General features: G+C 43.1%; 3 protein-coding genes across 5 annotated transcripts; 1 reads left to right on the top strand and 2 right to left on the bottom strand.

The window, feature by feature from the left end:
- Nucleotides 1-11: 11 nt before the first annotated feature.
- Nucleotides 12-7,268, top strand: LOC135541971 (ubiquitin carboxyl-terminal hydrolase 49-like). Of its 3 annotated transcripts, none has more exons than XM_064968504.1 (7): nt 12-74; nt 1,306-1,419; nt 1,601-3,070; nt 3,439-3,649; nt 4,021-4,129; nt 4,411-4,616; nt 4,878-7,268. In XM_064968504.1, the coding sequence occupies exons 3-7, from the start codon at nt 1,670-1,672 to the stop codon at nt 4,979-4,981; spliced, it is 2,031 nt and encodes a 676-aa protein (XP_064824576.1). In that variant the 5' UTR covers nt 12-74; nt 1,306-1,419; nt 1,601-1,669; the 3' UTR covers nt 4,982-7,268. The 3 variants fall into 3 exon arrangements, with proteins under 3 accessions (XP_064824576.1, XP_064824577.1, XP_064824579.1); XM_064968505.1 differs by lacking the exon at nt 12-74 and adding an exon at nt 81-338; XM_064968507.1 differs by lacking the exon at nt 12-74 and adding an exon at nt 333-412.
- Nucleotides 7,269-10,325: 3,057 nt separating this feature from the next.
- LOC135541970 (transmembrane and coiled-coil domains protein 2-like) lies at nt 10,326-16,727 on the bottom strand. The gene is made up of 5 exons (XM_064968503.1): nt 16,302-16,727; nt 14,538-14,951; nt 12,780-13,396; nt 12,235-12,370; nt 10,326-12,078 (listed from the first exon to the last, which is right to left on the bottom strand). Exons 1-5 carry the CDS (start codon nt 16,302-16,304, stop codon nt 11,779-11,781), a joined length of 1,470 nt encoding a protein of 489 aa, XP_064824575.1. The 5' UTR covers nt 16,305-16,727; the 3' UTR covers nt 10,326-11,778.
- A 5,505-nt stretch (nt 16,728-22,232) lies between these two features.
- LOC135541091 (cyclin-dependent kinase inhibitor 1B-like) lies at nt 22,233-24,634 on the bottom strand. The gene is made up of 3 exons (XM_064967214.1): nt 24,538-24,634; nt 22,657-23,171; nt 22,233-22,531 (listed from the first exon to the last, which is right to left on the bottom strand). The coding sequence occupies exons 1-2, from the start codon at nt 24,538-24,540 to the stop codon at nt 22,701-22,703; spliced, it is 474 nt and encodes a 157-aa protein (XP_064823286.1). The 5' UTR covers nt 24,541-24,634; the 3' UTR covers nt 22,233-22,531; nt 22,657-22,700.
- Nucleotides 24,635-26,006: the final 1,372 nt, after the last annotated feature.

Here is a 26,006-nt window from a genome sequence, read left to right as displayed (position 1 = left end):
ATGAGTTGATTCCAGGACTGATATGGTTCGGTTGTCTCGATGTTTGTGACAGCTTTCGCGTATAGACGATGGCGGTAAATAGAAGCATTTTTTTACTAATACATCAAATCGTTCTTTTTTTTAGATCAAGTAGCTAGCTACTGACATTGCCAACGTCAGAACTGTAGGGGTTCATAACGTTAGCTAGCTATATTGTATGTTTTCTCAGAATGTGTGACTTTATTCTAGGTTGACCTCCCGGTGTTTTGTTTGAAGATGTACTCAAAAGTTGATATCAGACACAGTTATCTTTGTTTACATTGCGGCTCCGTGGATGCTAGCTATTTAACAGGCAAAATGTCAGTGCTTTTTTTATTCTCTTTTTTCTGTCGTTGTCAATCACATCAACCCGAAGTTGAGTTTTCGCAAGAAAGTGGGTTTCAGACCAGTCTTTGTTCTGATAGCAAGCCTAGCTAGTAATGCTAGCTAGCCACCAAGCTATTGATTGTGTATTTGTCTTAAATTGAAGAAAGTACACTCCAGTATTGGGACACAATTATGAGGCGAATTACATTTTCTTTGTCATCAAATAATGTGCCTATTGTATCCATTAGCCGAATGATTATCAAGAAATACAGTATATAATGGGTAACTTGGCTAGCTAACGTTACCAACAAGTAGCTATCTGTATTGCCAATAGTATTGGCGAGCAAGCTGGCTTTATAACCAAACAGGCAACAATAAGTTCGAGCTTGCTACTTCGCTAAATGAACAAGAACACACTCTAACCCGCTTCGGGTGGATTGCGTAACTAACGTTGGCTACATTTTCATTGTGTAACAAGCCGAGTGGCCACGTTATGGCAAAACTGGTACCATTTGGCAAGCCATGTACCAGGCGCTAGCTAGCATATAGCACAGTTTGATATCGAGTCCATTGATTGGTCGCCAACCCAACGCATGTTGGCCAGTGAGGCTAACTTGCAAACTTCAGAAAAATGTTCAATACAGTTGGACCCCTTTGTTTGTAATCATGGATAAATCGATTGGTTATTTGTCAGACTTGCTAACTAGTCAATAACGTGTTACCAGCTAAACTCAATTGCGTAACATAATTCTTTGTTTATAAGCAGTGTTACATTCTGCTAAGAAACTGAACAGCAGAATTTAACACGGAATGTAAATGGCCACAGTTAGCAAGTTTATATGCTTTAATTGGTTAGAAATATTTGTTTGGCTACAAAATGTGCCTCTTTACCTGTAAATGTAAAGAGCTAGCTATATAAGCACCATTTCTTTTCCTGCTTTGTATACTCCGTTTATTCAGGATTCGGAATCAGACATGAGTGAAGCTGACTGAATGCACCTGGGAAGGGCCCTTTTCATGTCTTTTCATATGTCGAAGGAACACTGACTTACATCAGCACACAGTGTTTTTACAGTAAGTAAAACAAGCCTACATGGTGAACAAGTTCATGTTCTTGGGCCTTAAAATCCTTTCCGCATGCTACACCATTTTAATTTCATATAGAGAACACATTTTTGCATTTGGCATATCTAAAATGAAATGGTTGAATTATGTCCCTGTGATGTACTGAAGTGTATCTGTTTTCCTCCTGTAGGATGAATTGCTGCTTGGCACAGGGGCTTGTGTCCTGACGCTGTGGGCAGGCACATGTGCACCTGGAGAGATGGACCGCTGTAAACATGTGGGACGCCTTCGCCTGGGCCACGACCACTCCATCCTCAATCCACAGAAATGGCGCTGTGTGGACTGCTGCACCACCGAGTCCGTGTGGGCCTGCCTCAAGTGCTCCCACGTGGCCTGTGGCAGCTTCATGGAAGAGCACTCCCTCAAACACTTCCAGGAGTCACATCACCCCCTGGCCATGGAGGTGCGGGAGCTGAACATCTTCTGCTTTGCCTGTGGGGACTATGTGCTCAATGACAACGCTGAGGGAGACCTCAAGCTCCTGCGTGGGGCACTGTCCACTGTGCGCAGCTCTGGCAGGCGCTCCCTGCGCTCCTCTGCAGGGGGGGACTGCACTCCCTGGGTGGGCGAGGGCGGGCCACAACCAGCCATGCAAACAGCCCTGTGGCACCGGAGGAAGGTGCTGCTGGGGAAGATGTTGCGCCACTGGAGGAGCCGGCAGCAGGAGGAACAGAACCAGCGGGAGGAGAAACTTGAGCAGGAGAAGGAGGAGGTCCGGCGCCAGAAAAACGAGGTGAAGAGGAGACTCATGGGAGAGTTTGACAATTTGCAGCCAAGGAAGAGTGCCAGGCTGCTCACCCAGGCTCCTCGCTCAACCATCACACTTATCCCCCTGAAGTTCCGCGACCCTCCAGAGCGTCTGCCTCCACCCAAGAAGCCCTCCCTTCTATCCCTGAAACCTCCCAGCAATGGCAGGACTCGTAAACTCAGAGTGCGGAGGTACTACTCCCATAAGGCAACCCATCGGAGACTGGCCCCGGGGGTCACAGGGCTACGCAACCTTGGGAACACGTGCTACATGAACTCTATCTTACAGGTGCTGAGCCACCTGCAGAAATTCAGGGAGTGCTTCCTCACATTGGACATGTGTGAGACTGAGGAGCTGCTGGCCAAGACCAACCAGGGTGTGTCAGGGGCTGTGGTTGGTGGCGGTAGTGTAGCCACACCAGGCTGCCCTCTGGGACGTGGCATGGAAAAGACAGGCATAGGGGGTCTGCCCACGGGCAGCAAGCAGAGCTCGCCCGCCTGCATAAATGCAGCAGAACTGGTGCAGCCCAAGGAGCCGCGCTCCTCCACCCGCCAGCAGATGTCACTGTGCCATGAGCTGCACACTCTGTTCAGGGTCATGTGGTCGGGCCGCTGGTCGCTGGTGTCGCCCTTTGCCATGCTGCACTCTGTGTGGAACCTGATCCCAGCGTTCCGTGGCTATGACCAGCAGGACGCACAGGAGTTTCTGTGTGAGTTGCTGGACAAGGTGCAGCAGGAGCTGGAATCAGAGGGCAGCAAGCGCAGGATCGTCATCCCCATCACCCAGAGGAAGCTCTCCAAGCAAGTGCTCAAGGTCCTCAACACCATCTTTCACGGGCAGCTACTCAGCCAGGTAAAGGTCTCTACTCATTGACATGGCAATTGTACATTACACATTAATTTAGGTTTGACCTTCGGCACCCTATCATGGCTAAAGGTAAATCACAAGGATGTTTAAGCTCTTTCTACTCTATAGCATTCCCACTTTAGACCAGGTTTTCTCCACTCTTATACTAGTTGATTGCTGGATTTCACTCCAGGTGAGCATTCTTTTTTTAAAGAGATACCTATTGCTTGTTACACAGCCTTTTTTATACGTCTCAAGTCAAGCAGGACAATAGTTGCTCTCCAGCACCAGGACTAAGGTGTGTCGGCTCTGTCAGATTTGAACTAATAAGCCCTTGGTAAAATGTTTGCTTGGTTATCCCTGCATCTGTCCAGGTGACGTGTCTGTCCTGTAAGCACAAGTCGAACACGGTGGAGCCGTTCTGGGACCTGTCCCTGGAGTTTCCAGAGCGCTACCACAGCACGGAGAAGGGCTCGGCTGCGTCTCTGGCCTACCAGCGCAGCTGCTCCCTCACTGAGATGCTGGCCAAGTTCACTGAGACAGAGGCCCTGGAGGGCAGCATCTACGCCTGCAACCACTGCAACAGTTAGTACTGGGACAGAAACAAATCTGTCTGTTTGTGGAATAGACACATCTTCCTGTACTGTGTTTTTCTATAGTTTTTATTTGGCTATTTGACCAGAGTCATGAAATCGAGTAATTGTTTTTGTCACATGCTCTCATAAGCAACAGGTGTAGACTAATCATGGTTAAGGAATTAGGCCTATTGTGTGTTTCTTTCATTTTGGGCCAGTTTTTATTTGACAAACTAGTCAATTGGTGGATAATTAAAGTGAAACTGAGTTTGTGTTTTCGGGTAATCACAATATAGTTCTGCATTTTCTGGGTGATCCCATCCTATACCTCCGTCACACAAATGTTACACGTCTGTGATATGTATGTTTTATAATTGTCAGGGAAAAGACGAAAGACGTCCCACAAGCCCCTGGTTCTGTCAGAGGCATGTAAGCAGCTGCTTATCTACCGCCTACCTCAGGTTCTACGGCTGCACCTCAAACGCTTCAGGTTAGCCCCTGAACTTTAGTCCGTTTTGGCCATTCAGAGCGTTTATTACATCTGCAGGAAGCCTTTCTTTTCACACACCCAGTTGGTCTACTGAATTTGAAGACTTTGTCTGCTTAGACAGTCAAGATTTACACTCACACTTTCTGTTAGTTTCTTAAATGTATGTTGCATGTTAAAGTACAATGTCATCTTGTGGTTTAGTTGGTATGATAGATTTTGTTCTGCAAAGGGATGTCTTGTAACAGTGACAACCGTAAGATAACCAATCCCTGTTGTGACAGATGGTCAGGCCGGAACCACCGGGAGAAGATCGGCGTCCATGTGGCTTTTGACCAGGTTTTGAACATAGAGCCCTACTGCTGCACAGACTCTGGCCAGTCGGTCAACAGAGAGGGCTACACCTACGACCTGTCTGCTGTCGTCATGCACCACGGAAAAGGCTTTGGCTCAGGGCATTACACCGCATACTGCTACAACACAGAGGGAGGTGAGTGGGACCAAGATATCAGAAACTGGCATCAAAGCTAACAACTCTGGCTTAGAATAGCCTAACTGGTACATTTTAGGTTGATTTTTGTCATGTTGTGGACATTTCAGATTTTGAAAACATTGGGTTTTGTATAGTACAGTTGGTTCTCATAAACAATTTGCTCCGAATATTACCTGATACTGTGAGATTACATGAGTTTCTGTTGACTGTAGGTGGCACAGTTTGCCAAACTGTAACCAGACCTGTGTGTGTTTCCAGGTTTCTGGGTCCACTGTAATGACTCTGAGATGAACGTGTGCAGCGTGGAGGAGGTGTGCAACACTCAGGCCTACATTCTGTTCTATACCCAGAGGTCTGCCTAGACCCATCTCCCTCCCACATTTACACCCTACACCTGTCTGCCTGGAGTCAACAACCAGGCCCATCTGCCAAGGCCTGGCCTGTGGGACCGAGACCCACATCTGGGTTTGTTTCCTAGAGGTCTGCTTGGTCATGTTACACTCCCATCTACTAGCTGTAAACCAGGATGTAGCCTAGTTGTGTGTCCAGGCTTGAAACAACTCAGCCCATATTAGTTGAGTCTGGTAGGCTAACAGCCATGTGAGAGCTACTGAATGTTGTACCACAGGGGAAGGCAATGTTGATCCTGGAATGTGGCAGTGTCAGCAATATTTTTTGCTCTATCCAGCCTCAAGACCAGCTTTTGATAATAATGATGAATTGCATATGGTTAGTTATATTTTTCACCTGGTGTCAAAGTGCTTTACTTTGTATAGGAGGTAACTTACCTCGTCCTCCAATGTTTATCTCCCTCCTGGGTTGATGAACAGCAGCCATTTGGAGTGGAATCAGAATCCTCCTGTGGCTCAACTAATGGAGTTTTTCATTGTGGCTCAGGAGCAGAGATGATTGATTGCGTCAGGTGCTTCAGAGCCTGGGTGGATTACGAGCCTGCAGATACTATCAGTAACTCCAGAACCAATGTTGCCTAGCCTACCTCTGTTCTGTATTCTCAACCACAATGAGATGTCCGCCAAAAGCATTTGTCTCCAACCCAGTTGTCATCTGTATCTCACTATGACCTCTTGTTCATACACATTCTGCTGTGGATATCTCAGGCTTAAAGGCCTTGGTCTGGGCCAACGGAATGAACAGGGATAGATGGTGTGTAGATATTCCTGTGTGTACTCGGTTTCCCTACGTTGAATGGCGGTATTGGGTTGTGTGGCAGGCATCCACTTTGAAGATGGATGGAAACTATTGAGCCAACTGGCGTCATGCTGCACCTTTATGGAGGAGGGGCTTAGCTTATTGATCCAATGATCAATTGGCTTCTGATCTTTTAATGACTTCTGTATCCTGTGGCAGCTCTCTTCTCCTACCTTAATTGTAGAGGCTAGTTTGGGCTCTGGTTGGAGTTTGATGTATTGTATCTCTGTTCATGGATAGAAATAGATGGAAGAGTGAACAAAGGACTGAGAAATTGAAGAGTGTCTTGTTGTGATAGGAGGGGTACCCATTTCAAGAGTGGATCACATGCAAGCAATATACGTGTGACATCATGACATGAAATCAAGATAAAATCAGGAATTCTTCAGCTTTGTAATACAATGTATTTTTTTCTTCTACTCTGCTGTTTCTATTTGGGGTCTTTTTAAGTTAAATTTTCACTGGGCAGTTACTTTAAGTTATACTGAACAAAAATAGAAACGCGACATGTAAAGTGTTGGTGCAGTCTTTCATGATCTGAAATAAAAGATCCCAGAAATTTTCCATAAGTGCAAAATGTATATTTCTCTCAAATGTGGTTCCCAAATTTGTTTACATCCCTGCTAGTGAGCATTTCAACTGTGCCAAGATAATCCATTCACCTGATGTGTGGCATATCAAGAAGCTGATTAAACAGCATGGTTATTACACAGGTGCACCTTGTGCTGGGGTCAATGAAAGACTGTTCTAAAATGTGCAGTTTTGTCACACAACACAATGCTACAGATGTCTCAAGTTTTGAGGGAGTGTGCAATTGGCATGCTGACTGCAGGAATGTCCACCAGAGCTGTTGCCAGAGACTTGAATGTTCATTTCTCTACTGTAAACTGCCTCTTATTTTAGAGAATTTGGCAGTACGTCCAACAGGCCTCACAACTGCAGACCAAGTGTAACCATGCCAGCCAAGGACCTCAACATCCGGCTTCTTCACCTGTGGGATCGTCTGGGTCTAGCCAACCGCACAGCTGATGAAATCGAAGAATTTCTGCACAAACGTTCAGAAACCGTCTCAGGGAAGCTCATCTGCTGGCTCATGTTCCTCACCAGGGTCTTGACCTGACTGCAGTTCGGCATAGTTACTGACTTCAGTGGGCAAATGTTCACCTTCGATGGCCACTGGCAGAAGGGAGAAGTGCAGTCCTTTTTTATTTTTTTTATATGGAGCTGTGACCAACGGCAGCATATCTGTATTCCCAGTGGTGAAACACATAGATTAGGGACTAATTTATTTTTCAATTGACTGATTTCCTTTATGAACTGTACTCAGTAAAATCTTTGAAATTGTTGCATGTTGCTTTTTATTTTTGTGTAATATTCTGTTAACTCCTATCCAAATAATGTTGACCCATTCTATACTTGTATTTGTGGCCGAAGCATCAATTGAAAAAAAAATACTTTAAAAACCCCACCTCAAACTTGTATTAAGAGTTTCTAAACTCAGAGGCTCAACATCACGAGACGTCCGGGAACGCTTGCGAAACAGACCAGACCAGGTCGTGGTTTTGAGAAGCCAAATGAGAGAAGTGAAAAATTATTCCATATTTGCACAACCTAGATTCTATACAAATGTCTTAAGTAGTTGAACATGTTATTACTCCTACCTTCTGAAAGTGACAAACTGATTTCATTTTTATCAAAAAATACTTTATATCGAAGGAGTGCCTTTGATTTGACGGCCTGCAAATACGCAGTTCAGCGCGAGATGACCGTTAGACCCGATTACATGGTTCTATGCATGAGCTATGCGAGCCAACGTCGCCATGACATCGCCTACACGTGTGATCGGGGATTTCTATTGGGAAAGCAGTTTTTTGTGCATATCTTCATACTGTACTGTCTTAGCTTGTATCTCAAACAGACCGTTTAGAAAATGTCCTCATAGAACATGCCATCTCCCTGAGGTGGATGAGCTGGCCAATCACCGGTCTACTTAATGACTGGTATACGCCCACACCATTCTTGTCGTTGGGTTCCGTCCACACCTTTCCAACAGAAAAGCTGCTTTTTAACATACTTAATTCGATTTTTTTAGAAGGACATTTATTTTACTCATATTGTAAGTATAGGTCATATTTCATAGAAATGCTGGGCAGTTACTTACTTTGCCATGTAATGAAGATATATGGTACTGCTGGTCTTGATATGAATCAAATTAATTTGTGAACTGTTTCAACTTTTACAATCTAATGACGATGAATGTCTTACTTTGAGGTCAGGTATGGCCTTTCCATTGGCCTGTCATGATCTCTTGGGTTCAGTCCTGTATTGAAAAAGCACCTGTTATCAATGTAATAGTCAAATGGGGTTTTGCCGGTCAATACTGATTAAAAAACAAGAAATTACATACATTTTTTGTGTTATTTGCATATATTTTGTCCATGTACCACCTGCTTTAACCTCTTACATTGATGGACTGTCTTAATTTCTAAGCTGTGGGGAGGGGGGGGGGGTATATAAGATGGTTATACCATGGATCATTTAGCTATTTGGTTTTGAATTTTAAGGACCCTTTTAGGTATCATTATTTGATAAAATAATGAATTTGGCCTTTACTACAGTAATAGCCGAGAGAAATGCATTGAATAACACATTCATAAATGGCAAAAAAGACCATCATAAGGAATAAGGTTTTAAAGTGTCTGTCCTAGTTCTGTGCCAACAAAAATAAAGGCTTAAATATGTAAAATATATATATATATTTCCTGAGCTTTCTTACATCTAGAGAAAGCTCAGGAAATATTTAAGCCTTTATTTTTGTTGGCACAGAACTAACTCCATACTTACATTCCCATTTGTATGGTTTATCTTCAGATGAGTCCAAGACTTTGTGGGGATCGTAGAGCTAAACGGAGAACACCATAGTGTTTGTGAGCGTTGCCCTTTTCCATAGTGGGATCATTAGTTTGTAGCCCAAACAGTTCGGACACTACAGACAGAAGTTGGCACATCAGCAGTACCGACTTCAGACGAGTCCATCATGTTCATGAGTCTCATCTTTCCTTATTAGTTTTGGACACTTTCGTGAGAAGACAGATTTTTCGGGATGTCTCATGGTCTGACAAACATTGTTGTAGCTCGGCCATCTTCCACCACAGATGCGGAAGGCTGACATCGGAGGAGGCGGTGGATTGAGACGTAGCCAATGCAAAAAAAACACATCTCTCGTTAATACTGACGGATTATGATGGGGATCTTTTTCATTGAGTTAATTAGATTGACACATGGGATTTAAACTATGTCTGTGTTTCTCACAATATTAGTTTGTGTTTCTCGAGAGAACAGTGCCACTGTCAACACTCGTTTTTCAGGTTCAGTCAAGTTCTTGATTTTGGCGCAGTGAAGACTTCCCTTTTACTGTCCACAAAATAAAAAATATACATATTTTCCACTAGGAGGTGCCTTTGTGCTGCTGGAACTTACTATGTGATTGTGACTATTTTACAAGACATACATTGCGTGTACAAAACATTAGGAACATCTGCTCTTTTCATGACAGACTGACCAGTTGAATCCATGTGAAAGCTATGATCCCTTATTGATGTCACCTGTTAAATCCACGTCAATCATTGTAGATGAAGGGGAGGAAACCGGTTAAAGAAGGATTTTTATGCCTTGAGACAATTGAGAGAAGGATTGTATATGTGTGCAATTGAGGGTGAATGGGCAAGAAAATATATTAAAATGCCTTTGAATGGGGTGTGGTAGTTGATACTAGGCGCACCGGTTTGAGTGTGTCAAGAACTGCAACACTGCTGGGTTTTTTCACACTCAACAGTTTCCCAGACCCACTACCTAAAGAACATCCAGCCAACTTTACACAACTGTGGGAAGCATTGGAGTAAATGTGGGCCATCCCTGTGGGATGCTTTTGACACCTTGTAGAGTCCATGCCCCGATGAATTGAGGTTGTTCTGAGGGCAAAAGGGGGTGTAAGCCAATACTAATGTTTTGTACACTCAGTGTATTTTAGCATACGTCAGGGTCTGTCTGATGGTTGAAGCCTTTCCAAAGAAATCCTCACTAAAAACCTATTTGCCTCTTTACTACATCTGACAACCTTGACAACTCTTACTTTTTTTAGGGCTCATTCTTAGCCTTTTAGAGTTCCATAGTTTATTTAGTACTGTTGGTAAGAACAGTAAACTATTACATTTTGGCAACAGAACCAACCTAAACGTGTATTCTTTCAAGCATTTGAAATTCAGTTGTGCAGAGTTGGTAACCTCTCACCCAATCACATATGAGGATTATCAGTTTTACTGAGCCAGTGAATAAAAGTGAGAGGGGGGGCAGTTAAGTGTAAATAATGCTGTAATCCACAGGATTAGTGGGTGAATATTCAGTTGGGCTGGAACTGAATACATTTTTAGACATATATAACACATATTTTAGCCCCCCCTGACTGAAATGATGGACACAAGATATGTCATAACTTGATATAAAAACAACCTTTAGCTTGAACCAGGCTAGAATAAAATGTTGAAGGGGGGTTACATTGGGATTTTATAGGTTGTGGAACTCTATTTGACATTTGTAGTAATTATTTTATAATGAAGACCCAACTATCACAGATTACTTACCATATTATTATTCTACTCCATTGTCAGTACTGTTAGATATACATAGTTGCATGCAAATGATCCTACTTTCCAATATCATGCAACATTAGCATATAGTTTAAGAATGTATTTATTAAGAATTGCAACAGAGTTGTGATGGATTTCGCAAACTGGATAGAAATATGGAAGCAATGGTCTAACATGCCTATGAATCTGACACTACATATATTCTTAGCTGCTCTACAACAACAGTGGTTATAAAATAGCATTGATGCTCAGAATAGATTATAGATAATTTAGTAGTTTTGATGATCCATCTCACCAGATTACTTTCTGGCCCTCAAATTCTTCTTTGCATCACACATAAGACACTAAAATGACCGATACACCAAAAAAGGTGTAGTTTTAAACACCAGAAGAGATTGAGTTGACTGTTTTAAAAATAATATGGAGATGAAAGTTTAAAAAAACATTTAGGTAGAAACTGTCTACAGACAACAGAATGCTATTAAGTCCAAAGTGTATTTCTGTTGGTGTTGGAATGCTACTCATGCCAAGTGCATCACACAGGTATAAATGCACGTGAGGACATGCATGAGTAGTACATACCCTAACATTGAGCAAAAAAAACAATCCTTTTGCTTGGCCTTGTCCTCCAAATATACAATTGGCTCAACAAAAAGGTAACAGCAAACATGGTTGAGCAAAGACAAAGTATAATTTGTTCTTTTATCCATTTTCACTTTTAAGTGTAGGCCTATACTAACATTAGAAAAATGTGTCAAAGAATTTCAACATGAATTCTCGAATTGTAATTAGGTCATAGTGACTACAGTACGATGGCGAGTTGACACCACTAGATGGGTCATGAGAAAGAGCAAATGCTTGAGTTGCCAAGCGACCAGGCAGATAGTTCCTCAGGTTCCTTGTCATGGTAATCACCATAAAACACCCAACACTCTTCCTTAATTGTCTCTCTCTCGACCATCAGTCAACCAGAAATGCCCCCCCCCCCCTGTCCGAAGGAAGTCTTCGCCAGTCGCTTTGTAAAGAAATGTTTTGACCTTTCAACCCTCCTAAGTACGACTCTCTGAGCATAAATCCTATCAAAAAAGTGCACTGGTTCTCTTTCAGAAATATGAGTTTTGTATTCACGCTCTCTGAGTTTCAGACTGTTAGAGTGTCTTTTTATTTTTATTTTACCTTTATTTTACTAGGCAAGTCAGTTAAGAACAAATTGTGTCTAGGGCAGCTCAGTGAATCACTCTGGTCCCTCTGTCCACATCCTGGTCACTCAGACACAAGGGCATGGGTGATTGGCTGTAGGAAACTCAGCTGGGCATTAGCCACAGCTCCATGAAGTCCCAGTGCTTCCAAAGGATGAACAGAAACAGGGCCAGCATGACGGTGGTGGCCACCCGCGCTCGGGTTTTCATGAGTGGGGTGATGAAGTTGGCCAGGGTGGAGACGAACACCAGCACTACGGCCATGAGTGCCAGGATGATGTTGATGAGTTTGCCCAGCAGGGCGCGGGCGTTGGCGTTCTCCACGCCCTCCAACTGCACCACCTGCTGCTGCTGCTGCTGGAGCTCCAACTTAGTGATGCGGGTCAGGCACGACTCCACCGCTTCCTGCATGTATACATACACACACAGGTACAAATGACAAACACAGACAAACACAATGTTACAACTGAATTAGGGGAATGAGGCTAATTTCTGGAGTCATACTTGTTTATCTACAGGAAAAGTATCATAAACTGTCAATCCAGGTCTCTATCTCTCTACCTGTATGTCTCTGGCTCTCTCATAGGACTGGTAGGCCACTTTCTCCTCCATGCTGGCCAGCTCTTGTTTCAGATTAGTCATTTCGTTTTGGTGCAGCTCTGTCAAGTCATTCAGCTGCTCTTCCAGTCGCTCATACCTAAAGAGAAAGAGATTTTTTTGAAATGTATGAGGCAGAGCCGGTATAATTTAGACCAGCGGGGTAAAGACCAATTCAACGAATTAGAGAAACATTTTACATATTTATGCAATTTTCAAAGCATCACTCCGTTTAATTTAAGGATCAGTTTCTACATTAAAACTACTTCTGATCTTGACAAAATTTGAAATGTACAAAATCTGTGAAAGTTCCCTGGACCTTTTTAATTATCCTCATGAATATCATTCACCATAAATCATGTAGTGTAAAAACACTGAACATAATTTACACTGCTGTACTGAAACAAGCTAAAAGCAAAGCAGCTTGTTTCAGCAGTTAGTGTGAGATTGATGTATACTACCAACTCTCATTCGATGCTCTGTGTATTGGCCTAGGTGTTGGTCTGCACCTGTATCTCTCCTCCTGCAGGCACTGGTTCATGTAGGAGTAGTCACTCTGCAGCTGACTCTTCATGTCCTCGATGGCATCCTCCATGTGGGCCTGGCTGGCCTTGATCTCCTGCAGGCCTTCCAGCAAGGCGTCCCAGGAGCTGTGAATGTGGTGGTGGTGGTGGTGGTGGTGCCCATCCAGTCTGGGGCTCCCCAGGCCAGCCTGCCCTTGCCCCGACATCCCACCTCCTACCCCAGCCCCGCCTGAGTGACTGCCTGCCACTGAGCCAGAGGTGGCACTGGAGCACTCGTCGTCGCTACCGTACTTGGGGCTGGAGACAAGGGTGGCACTGCCACTCAGGGCTCTTTGAGCAGGCGCGTCCTCCGAGTGCCCTCCCACCTCGTCCTCTATGAGGTGGGAGATGTTGTCTGCACTGCCAAATTTGTTGCGGATCAAGCTGGCAAACTCCCGTGGCTTAGACACCACAGCTCCTTTGACCCCTTCCACCCCTCCTTTGACCCCATCCACCATACCCCCGCCAAAGCCATGGAACCCAGCTCGTACATTGGCCCCCATGTCCTTCAGCCCCTGTTGCATGTCCCGCAGCACATCCTTAGGCTGACGGGCTGGACCATTCTATAAGAAGGGTAGAGGGAGGACAGGGGATGGAAGATGAGAGGGAGAAACAAAAATAAATGGGATAGATTGACAGGGTGTGAAGGAGTAGCAGATACATGGGTGGATAAGTGGTGAGAGGGATGGAAATTAAAGTGGAATGGTGGAGGTGACACAACAGAGCAGGGAGATAGGAGAATATAAACATACTTTATCAATAAGAGGGCATAGTCAGAACAGAACCCTCAGATAATCTACCTAAGAATAGGGTTGGGCAGGTTTATAATAGCACCTATACCAAGGAATTTTGAAATACAGGAGACATGATTTCCAATTATTTTAATGTTAAAATGTCAATATTTGTACTTTTTAAATAAAGAAATGTGTGTGTTAGTTGAAAGATAAAGCTAATCATTCTTATTTGCTTTTCCACAACAACAAAACATCTTTAGATAGTGAGTGAGTGACATCTCATGTCATGTTCTACAAAGCCAGGTATTGAAATAGGTATTTTCAACAACCCGTTGTTAAAGGGAAATTCCACCAAAAAATGATCTTTTGATATTTGTTTCATTAGTTCGTTGTTGACATAGTCCCAAAAATATTTTGCTTGTCAGCACTCAAGTGTTAAAGATATGTAACTTTCAAAATACAGAAATAGTCCAGGGAGGATTTCTATATTTAATTCATAGGGTAATGTGGATATGGCCCAACCCTACTTATAAAGTGACAACATGTATCATAACGTCAGTGGAGGCTGCTGAGGGGAGAACAGCTCATAATAATGGAATGGCATCAAACACCTGGAAACAATGTGTTTAATGTATTTTATACCATTCCACTGACTCCTCTCCAGTCATTACCACGAGCCTTTCTCCCCAATTAAGGTGCCACCAACGTCCTGTGCATCACCTCAGAAAGCAGCAGTCAGGGTAAAACATTCAAGTGAGACAAACACATTACATTACAAATGTCCCTTCGGAACAACTGAGCCATGGAGAGGAGTCATCATCAGTCATGAGATGGAACCAGTGTGGCAGGAACCAACACACACACACACACACACACACACACACACACACACACACACACACACACACACACACACACACACACACACACACACACACACACACACACACACACATACACAAACACTCACCTGCTCTGTCTCCTTCAGCTTCTTGTGGTAGTGCTCTAGCTTTTTGTGCAGGTGGGTGATGGTCTGTGCAGACTTCTGGTTCTTCTTCTCAAACACCTGTTTGATGCGCGAGGCTTGCTGCTTGTCTGCGTTGTGGGCCAGCTTCAAGTACTCTGCTACGTTGTCATCTCTTGCCTCCTGTTCTATCCGAATCTGCTCAGTTATCTTCAGGATCTTCTGCTGCAGGTGCTCCAGAGCGACCCGCGTTCGCTGAGGCTCGGAGACCCCTTCAGCCCCTCCAGCCACAGTCCCCAACCCGGCCACTGCTCCCGCCCCCACACCCACCCCAGCCCCATCCAAGCTGATGTTACCGTCAGAGCCGCCATGGCTGGTTGAGGGGGGCAGGCCCAATGTTGTCACTTCGCTTTTATCCAGCTAAGCAGGGACAGGGGATGGGGGAGGCAGAGGTGACAGAGTGCGCGGACAGGGAGAAAGTGGTTGCCATGATTGATGTGAAGTCAGCATCGCAAGGTAAACATGATCTTTAAAGCAGAACACCCATCACAATGACAGATCTAGTGACTGTTCTCTTTTCACAGACTTTCCCCCAGATCCTTGGCATAAGACTCAGACAAAGTTACTGTGTTACGCCTTAAAAAACAGATTTTACATAAAGTGTTTTCACAGTGCATACTGCTAAACTGTGAACAACTATTTTGGCACATGAATACCCGATGAATGTGATGGTGATAATAATGATGGTGATGATGATGGTTAGGCCTAAGACAACGATGAATACTGTGATTATTAGTTCAGAAATCTGCACTATCAATGTATCATTCTATCCCTTTTAAACTTGTGTGATGTATGATCTAGTGGTGTGATGCTGCATGACATAAACATGGGGGAGTACCCTCCCACTTCTGCAACGTGGCAGGCAGCTCAACAAACAATGGAGGTCTAATCTCCCTCAGTGTGAATTCTTAACATCTCATTGAAAGACACAACCATCTGTGGACTGTTTAAAAAGGATAGAAAACATCTAGTTGTTTCTGGGAGTGGGAATTGTTGTGTTTTAATTATTACCCCATGTCGCCCGGGCAGACATCACAACACTACTGTCACCAACCCCAGCAGACAGGAACCAGGGCAGACACCACACATATCTCAGCAAGCGCTGCCCTAATTCATCTAGTCAGGCCACTGAGGCTTTATTAGGATTGTATTAGCATGTAAACGAGGTCTCAGAGGAGCCACAGTGCCCTGCACTATTTCCCAACAGATCCACTGACAAGCAGGCGACAATTTTAGAAAGTAGGTTACAATCAGGTAGCTGCATTGAAATGGAGGCATGTGATTTTAATGGACGAATGACTGCAGGCACTACAATACCAGGCTATTCATCTATTCCTTTTATTTCAATGAGAGAAAATGGAAAGCTTATTATGTTACAGACTGGATGAAGGGAAGAAATACACAATGTTCCATCCTCTCTGGATGGATGGGAAAAATATACAACAAAAACAACACACATACAGATCCAACAGTGTGTGTGAAAACACAGGGTTAGGTCCACGGTGGGTGAGGCTCCTGGAGACAAGAGCAGAAGCAGGGAGATAATCATAACAGACGGCTATGGCGTGAAAAAAAGGGTCTTCACATGAGGAGTATACACGCACTGCGACATGGGTGAAATGAGTGATGGGTGTCAATGAGAATGGAAGTAAACACTAGAGGATGATGAGACAAAACCAGTGCAGTGACAGATTAATTTGGGAACGTTACCATACTGTTTAATCCAGGATTGGCAGTGCCACTGCAGGTCTGTGTTCGAGGCCCATCCTTCTCCTCCACTTCCTCCTTCTCCTCCTTCCTCCCCCCTGTGGTCACACGAGACCCTCTTTCCTCAATGTCTCTCCCCTACCCAATATCTGCCTATCGCCTTACCAGTGCTTCATGCTCCATTGTTGATAACAAAGATGTCTGCAGCCTCCCTGTCTTCCTCCATCTCTCTCTCTCTCTTTCTCTCTCTCTCTCTCTCTCTCTCTGTGTCTCTGCTGTTGCTCTCTTTCTCCCCCTTTGTATCTTACGCTTGCTCTGTCTGCCTCTTTCTTTCGCTCCCTCACTCTCTCTCTTTCCCCTTCTCACTGTCTGAGTGTAAATACTAGCGGTCCTGCTCTCACGGCTGTGTGAGCAGAGGCACAGATGATGGAGGGAGAAGGGAGGGGGGATGGGGAAAATTTAGCGCACGCGCGCAGGTGCCTATATGTGCTGAAGCCAGGGAAGCAGAGAGGGGGAGGGAGGGGGGACGGTAGTACAGCAGGGCTTGTGTCAGGGCCTATTGCAGCCATTTCATCCCTTAAACCCTGAATATACACCGCCTCACGCATGTTAATGGAGGGCTGCTGCAGTGGTTTACAAAGAATGTGGATCTACGGCCAGGCTTATAAAGGAGTGCCCTATCTTCTCTGTCCCACGGTGCAGCATTATATAGGCAGATGCAAAATGAAAGCCATTTTCATAAAAAAAGTTATATAGAAATAGGCCTACACACACCGGTTATAAGAATGCTTGGTGAGGGTATCCAAAACAGAGAACTAATAATAGTCTCTTTGTGATGGACGGGTTCATATTTGATGCCCTTATTTATTATATATATTTTTTCTCTTGGTTCTCTCTAATGTGTTGTGAGGTTGTGGGGTCTGTAGGGATTTGGAGGGTTGCCATGAGCTCTCCTCAGACTTCCTTGGGGAAAAGCTCCACAGATACATAATGTCTCACACAGCCATGCTTCCATGCTCAGCTGTATTTATGCCAGAAGGAACTATTGTGGGTTATTTATGAATAAGCACCATAAATATTTTTCTATCAACATTTGTATTTATTTTCAATAATAGACAATGCACACATACTGGAGGGTCCAATCACAGATATCAGCAATCATGACAATCCACACAAAACAAAATTACGTTTCAAGAACGATATTTAATTATTTGCAAACTGTCAAGAGTTTACGCCATAGTTACAGAGTACACAACGCTATGATCTTACAGGGAGAAGTAGAAGTTAACAAAACAATTTCATCATGGTATATTACTGGAGAAGAACATGTACCCCACCCTCCCCCTTACAGAGTAGGTGAATAAATGTTTTAATTGAAAGCATTGTTAAGATCTTTTGGAGTTTGTCACAGTCCATCACACACTTCAACGGTGGTGGCCCAAGCTTGGTTTATCACAGCCATTGACCGCTCTATACGAGCAATTTCTTGAAAATATGATTATTGTGGATGTGATAACCACCATAAAGCTTTTGAACTTATCACAGAATAGAATTGTTGATGATTGATTTCGCCCAATCTAGATACACCTGGGTTCCATAGAGGTCTTCGTCTACATCGCCATTCCTAGTTGCAAGTTCATCATTGATCAGAAGTGAGGCGCAGAGCAGAGGCGTAAGAGCACCTCACACAACAAGAAAATACATTTTGAGACACAACATTAGAACCATGAGCAACACAAAGCAGGAGGTCATTGCTCTTGCAGTTCCTGCAAACACAACGGATGAAAAGAACAGCTGCCCCCCCCCCAACATCTGGACTGAGCTCCTGGCTGTCAGAGACATGGTAGTGGAGCAACACTTGGAGCTGAGAAACACAGATGCCAAGTTGAGAGCCACCAAGGGTGTGGTGGAGAAACTCACCATAGTTAATGAAGGTACAGTAAGAGATCAACTCAACTACTGTCTTTGGTTGGTTTTATTTAATAAATATCCTTCAACATTATTTCTGTCATTATAGCCATGGAGGCCAGGCTGAAAGTCAGTGAGGGCTTGGTAGCGGGGCTGAAGAAAGAAATGTCCGGTACTGTAATGCACTAAGCAACATTTTGATAATCATTCCCTTTTGGTACTTTTTGGTAAGGGTCCCTGCCCTGTGTCCACAGAGAGGTCAGCGGTGGTGTTCTCTTCTGCACTGGGGAGCACCATAGGGCCTTATAACAATTACACCACTGTGGTCTTCAAACGAGTCCACACCAACATCAGTGGGGCTTTTGATTCCTCTACTGGTATGTATAGTATGTGTGTATATGGGTCTGGGTTCGCATATGTCAAATGATGCATGCGATAAGTTGTAACAGTGCACTGTACATCTTAATCTCAAGTAAAAAGTACATGTTATACAATGGGTGGGTCTAATCCTGGATGCTGATTGGTTAAAACCGCATTCCAGCCATTGTCTATTACACAAGTTACCACCTGGTAAATCTATGATGTTGAAATGCCTGTTTACTCTGTTCCATCTTTCACGGCCCCTCCTCTGCATTGCAGGGGCGGTTCCTCCTGCAGGCAGAGGAGGGTCCTTAGTGATTGGAGTCATCTGGGCTCAGGGTATTTAAACTGCTTCACTAACCACTCTTGTCTCTCTTTCTGCTCCTCCAGGTATGATCCTGTTTTGTTTGTTCCTTTGTAGTTTTATGTAGTTTTCACTCAGTCATATTCACACGCACAGATTCACGCATCCCTGCACTTTACATACACCCTACATTATGATACTTTCACACCTCATTCCTTTTTCTTTGTTTAAAGTTAATAGTTTTTGGGTTATAATAAAGAACCTTTTTGATTGGCCTATACCTGTTGTTCGGTTCCCCTCATTTTTGCCACGAGCTATGAGCCAGCCTGTGACACATCTGACTGCACAATCCAATGTCTCATCAACTAAATCACTAATATCTTAATGCTTATATTTAGGTGTGTTCACTGCAAAGGTTAAAGGAGTCTACCACTTTGCGATTACTGGATTTGGCCGTGGAACACATCCTATGATTTTAAGCATGTACAAGAACTCCCAGACGGTCATCTCTGCGTTCCACAACTCATCTAATGATTATTACATCAACATGTCCAACTCAGTCTCCCTGCAACTAAAGGTTGGGGAGAATGTGTATGTTCAACTCAGGAGTGGAGCAGTTGCCCTTGATGATCACGATGGTGTCACTACTTTCAGTGGTCATCTTCTGTTTCCAAGGTGAAAAAGGGGCACAGGAGTGGAGGAGTGACCAAGGTGAGGCCTCTGACAACCACAATGGGCTCTGTCAACTATTAATAGCAGTAACATAATTACAAATCCTATTTTTATTCTAGCTCTCGACATGATGATAGTATTCGTAATCATTATGCTATAAATACAAAAATACTAGGGATTTAGTTTTTAATCTTCGTTTATGCAAATAATTTATAGTTGATGAGCTAACTTTCACAGTTTTGGGAATATGATGAGCATGATTAAAAAGAGTTGATGATGTGGTAATGGTGTATAATGTGTAGAGGTACGTATAAATGTAATCAAACGTACGCTTGGCCCCATCTTCATCCTTTATGAAAATTTTCCTGAGTTGCAGTTCCTATAAGAAAATCAGTCATTTGAAATAAATTCATTAGGCCCTAATCTATGGCTTTCACATGACTGGGAATGCAGATATGGATCTGTTGGTCACAGATACTTTAAAAAAAGATTACACTTCTCCATTGTGCCAGTGGTCATCGAAGGTGAGCGTTTTCCCACTGAAGTCGGTTACGATGCCGAACTGCAGTCAGGTCAAGAGCCTGGTGATGACGATGAGCATGCAGATAAGCTTCCATGAGACGGTTTCTGACAGTTTATGTAGAACTTCTTCGGTTCTGCAAACCCACAGTTTCATCAGCTGTCTGGGATGCTGGTCTCAGATGATCACAAAAATGAAGAAGCCGGATGTGGAGGTCCTGAGCTAGCATGGTTACACGTGGTCTGCAGTTTTGAGGCCGGTTGGACGTACTGCCAAACAATGTTGGAGGTGGATTATGGTAGAGAAATTAACATTAAATTCTCTGGCAACAGCTCTGGTGGACTTTCCTGCAGTAGTCAGCATGAACATTGCATGCTCCCTCAAAACTTGAGACATATGTGGCATTGTGTTGTATGACAAAACTGCACCTTTTAGAGTGTCCTTTTATTGTCCCCAGCACAAGGCTCACCTGTGTAATGATCATGCTGTTTAATCAGCTTCTTGATATGCCACACCTATCAGGTGGATGGATTATCTTGGCAAAGGAGAAATGCTCATGAGCAGGGATCTAAATACATTTGTGCACAAAATCTGAGAGAAATACAGAGATCTTTTATTTCAGCTCTTGAAACATGGAGCAAGCACTTTTACATGTTGCATTGATATTTTTGTTCAGTATAAATATGGTTCCATAGAACTACGATCTGTATTACATAAATATTTTGTTCGATTTCAGAATCGATGCCTGACTGAGGTGGAGGGAAACATTTTTATAAATATTGATTACTTATCTTCAGGTCAAAAGATTTTCATGACACCCAAAGGTGAAACAATAAATGTACTTCAGGATAAATATACATACTGTGTTTATAAAAAAAAAATCTAATAACCAATTACACATATCTACCATATTTCACAATAAATAATATTTTAGTTGTAGCTTTGAACATAAACCCTATGTAGGACTTGTGCACCAACATCTATAAACACAAATGCATTTTTTGGTGTAATGCATGTTCTAAGCAGAATATCAGGGTCTGTGAAGCTATTAGTTTAGTTTGGAAGAATTGTCATGACAGATACGTGTCTAACCCCCATTCAAATGACCAATAGCAGAAGGATCATCCATCATAACAAAACATAACCGTGGTCCGTGATGGACCTTAGTCTGAGGCAGATAAAAACACAATGTGTATTTTACTGCACTTACACTTGGCTGTAGCTTACTCTAAAAGAGCTATGTGTTTTTGAGGAATCAATTTCCCTGTTTAGATTAAAATACCATACATGCACTTGACTAATTTGAGTCCCTTGATGCACCTGCTGTGGGCTAAATTAAAAATATTGAGCAATACTGAAAGAAAACATAGATCTCTGATACTATTCAAAGGAAACGTTCATGTCTGGCCTTGTGTTCAGAAAAGCATGAAAGAGCATTGGGGAGGTACCCATCAACAAATTCCCAGGAGTATTATAGCAAAATGCCCTAGTTAGATAGAAGGTGGGGGACATTGATGACATTTCCTATATAGGAATTTGCATTATAAGCATAACAGTCTTATTCATTACGGTACTCTTCCACTAGTTTCCTATAAGTACATGTTGAGATTTCACAAATTTACACAATATGTACAAAAATACATACTTTGGGCAGGAAGTGCTTGCAAAAGACAGACAATAACATGATTCTGGCGCTCTTCACAAGAAATACAGCATAATGAAAAAACATGAAATAAAATAACATCAATCAATAAATTTGGACATATGAACCAGAAATACTTTGTAAAAAGCTATTGTGTTGTTGGGGTCATTTTTCAATGAGTCCTCTCAATGTGACAGTATATTGTAGTAGATTCAACCTCTACCATAAACAGTATGTTTTCATAATTTCAAGATGTCATCAAGACAAGAGGGGTTAAGGGTAGACCCAGAGGCAGGGCTTTGATTGGTCCATTTCAGTGCTGTGGAATGTCAGACAGGAACTTACCTGTCCAGACAGTGAGCTCTTATAGCAAAAGTCCCCTTTACACCAAAAGGTCATAGGGTTTTAGAGGATGTCCTTACTTGACTCACAAATGAACATGGGTGCATCATTTGTACCGCTTGAATGTCCCTCCCTTACCACAGGAAGAACACAAGCCCCCTTACATTGAAATCATTAGTACATCGGTTAACCATACATGGATCTCATTTATTTATTTTTACAGTATGCATTGGTAATGGATGCAATAAAAGAGGTTGTTTAATTTCCCCCTGCATTTGTCGAGAGTATTGATTATGTATTCCTCCAGGTAAGTATCCACTCTATGTGTCCAGTGTCTGTGCAGTGTGTGGGTTCCTGCGAGAAGTAGTGTTTGCTGTGGTTCTGTCCTGACTGTTGGCTCCCTGGCAGCTGTGACTGTGTGCCCTGAAATCACTGGCCTGACTTACACTGCGTACCCACCACTCTCTTCTTGGCTTGGTAGAAATCTGCAGAGACAGAAACCAATAGAGGCCTTGTCAGCATTGGACTTCGTATTCGAAACGGAATTTTAAAGTAAACCAGCAGTTCAACCCTACCAACTTATAACCCATCCCCAAAAACCAACCCCTACATCCACACACGACACCAACGCTCCTGCCTGTGAGGTTGGTCTGTTTAGTCTTCGGTCTGTTTTGTCGTCAGTCTGTTTTCGTTGTGGTTTGTGTTCTCCTTCTTGTCTGGTGTTTTCTCCAGATTCTGGTGGTTGGCTACACACTTCTCAGGGGTGCAAGGGATATTCTCCTTGCCACGGTGCAATGGCCCTGCCCTGACCCTCCCTGTGATGGCCACCAGGCCTCCCTCCCTCTGTGCCTCCCCCTGACCCAAAAGGCAGGGTTGGTAGAGGAGAGGCAGCTTGGTGCTTAGAACCCCCTCCCACTGGAAGTCTCCCCCAGCCAGAGGTTTCTCTGACAGGAAGTCAAAGCCCCAGCGGCAACAGGCATCCTCCAGGTCTCTGCGCAAGGCATTCTGGTACTCCTGCTGCAGCTGCTCATGGTCCACTGGGCCAAACAGGTTCCGTCTGGCAGGACCTTTCCCCAGGGAGCTCAGAATCCACTTATAACTGTCCATGGTTGTTCTGGTTCTACACTGCAGGGGACAAAGGGAGAGAACAGCATACAGTTTTTAAGTATACAGATAACTACTTTTATTTAACTAGGCAAGTCAGTTAAGAACAAATTCTTATTTTCAATGACAGCTTAGGAACAGTGGGTTAACTGCCTGGTCAGGGGCAGAACGACAGCTTTGTACCTTGTCAGCTCGGTGGTTTGAACTTGCAACCTTCCGGTTACTAGTGACAACACTCTAACCACTAGGCTACCCTGTTACAGAGCACAGCAAGAGCAAACAGTAATGTCATCAATAAGATCATGTAAAAAGATCTCATGTCAAATGTAGACACCTGATCTACACTACATGACCATTATTTACACTATATTTACACTACATGGCCAAAAGCTCGTCCAACATCTCATTCCCCCCTCCCCTTCTTTGCTGCTATAACAGCCTCAACTCTTCTGGGAAGGCTTTCCACAAGGTGTTGGAACACTGCTGCAGGGACTTGCTTCCATTCAGCCACAAGAGCATTAGTGAGGTCGGGCACTGATGTTGGGCGATTAGGCCTGACTCGCATCAGTGTTCCAATTCCTCACAAAGGTGTTCGATGAGGTTGAGGCTCTGTGCTTCAGCACTCGGCGGTCCCGTTCTGTGAGCTTGTTTGGCCTACCACTTTGCGGCTGAGCCTTGTTGCTCCCACCTTTCCGTTTCCACTTCAGAATAACACTACTAGCAGGGCAGAAATTTTACAAACTGACTTGTTAGAAAGGTGGCATCCTATGACGATGCCACGTTGAAAGTCAGGGAGCCCCTACAGTAAGGCCATCCCACTGCCAGTGTTTGTCTATGGAGATTGCATGGCTGTGTGCTCGAATTTATACACCTGTCAGAAACGGGTGTGGCTAAAATAGCCAAATCCACTAATTTGAAGGGGTGTCCATATACTTTTGTAAATATAGTGTACATTGTCTGAGTTGACGGTTTGTTGAAATATCCTTAGTATGTGACACAAGTCCATTTCTTGTGTCTTCTACTTTATAGAATAGCAAATCTAAAAGTGCTTAAGTTAGATTTAAAAAAAAAATGTTTCACTTCAATCAGATGCCTCTGAACTTGTGAACAAAGGTAAATATGATAGATTATTGATATGTAAGACCAAAACTGTTTCTCTCAGATTTAAACATCAACAACTAAGGTAGTAACCCCAAAAAATTATCTTAAATCGGCCTATCATATCACCAACAATCAAACTGAAACAAATATTAGTAAATGGCATCAATAAATCAGATATTCCAATAACAACCAAATATCACACCATAATCACTGAAACACTACTAGCTAATGCAACAAGATGTAAGAAGTTGTATATCTAGCCTACCCCAACCAATAAAGAACTTACCATTTATGCACAAGTAAATCTCTCTCAAAATCCCAACTGTACACTTCATCAGTGTAAAGGAGGAACTGGACTGTGTGTTCAGGATGCTGCTGTTCTATTTAACTGCTTGCCATCAGACTATGATTCATAAAGCCCTCCTACTGTCCTGATCTAGTACAGTACATGCCTGGGCAAACCTCTACAGCGACATGTAAAGACAAGTCCTGGACGTCAACTCTTGTGGCTGTAGTACTACATGTAACCACTCAGTGCCAGTGTTAACCCATAAATTTCGTTTTTGACAAACAAAATACAGAGATCCACAAGCACTTTTTGAATGTGCAAAATGCACATTCCACAGTTGTAAATGTTTCTGAACATTTTCTCACACATCCTTCTATATTTGTTAAAATGTTCGCTTTTTTGTGAGCTATATTGAATACATATACAGATCAAGGTTTAATTAGTGAAATATTTTTACATATTTACAGATCCTATTTTATTTACTAAATATATTCATAGATCATAGTTTCATTTGTGAATCATGTTGAATATACGCACAGATAATGATAGACATTTACAGATTAAAGAAAATAAATCTCACTCCAAACTAGCTTCGTGAAAACTTGTCTGATGTCAGACAGCAATACAAACAGAGTTAACTACAGTAAATGAATAGAGGCTGAAATTGGGTAAATCTATGTCACGTGTCAAACTCATTCCACAGAGGGCCGAGTGTCTTCGGGTTGTCGCTCCTCCCCTGTACTTGACTGATGAATTAAGGTCACTAATTAATAAGGAACTCCCCTCTCCTGGTTGTCTAGGTCGAAAGATCATCGGTTGAGAAAATGGTTGGAAACTGAGGTTTTGTTTGAAACTGCGAGTGAGTCGGGTGAAGCTAATAATACAGAAAGTGAGAATACTGGGTTACAGTGGCGAAGAAAAAGGGAAACAAGAGAAGTAAAGCAGTATTGGAAAATAGGAAACCACGAGACTAGTATTTAATCGGATTGAGGGTTTTTGATCAATGCTATTTAGGAAATCCATTTAACGTCTCCAGGAAAATCTGGAATGTGTTGGAGGAAAGTGTGGAGTCGGTGAGTCACAAGAAGTGATCTTAGATTGTTTGTGTCTGCGGAGGAGAATATCAAAAGATATTGTTGCGGAATGCTTCCTGTGTGGATTTTCGTTTTTCGTGCTATCTAGGGGGTGATTTCTAGGGTGGCGCAAGAAATAAAGGCAGAGAATATAACTGAAGACATCGATGGAGTGGTTGGTGCAAATCGACTGACGTGTATGGAGAAAATCAATTCATCCATGCTACTTTTCTTTGAGTCTCTACCTTCTCATATGAAGTAAGGATTCATGAGATACCCTGTAAGAGCTTTTTTGCACAAACCCCTTCAGTGTCATAAATGTAAAATATTTGGTAATGTGTCAAGTGTGTGCAGAAGGGAAGAGTATCTTATGCCAGATGAATGCTGCAACTG

This window comes from Oncorhynchus masou, chromosome 6 (assembly GCF_036934945.1).
Source record: "Oncorhynchus masou masou isolate Uvic2021 chromosome 6, UVic_Omas_1.1, whole genome shotgun sequence".
Taxonomy (NCBI): domain Eukaryota; kingdom Metazoa; phylum Chordata; class Actinopteri; order Salmoniformes; family Salmonidae; genus Oncorhynchus; species Oncorhynchus masou.
Note: the sequence above shows the minus strand (reverse complement) of the source record. Positions and strands in the feature narration are given on the sequence as shown.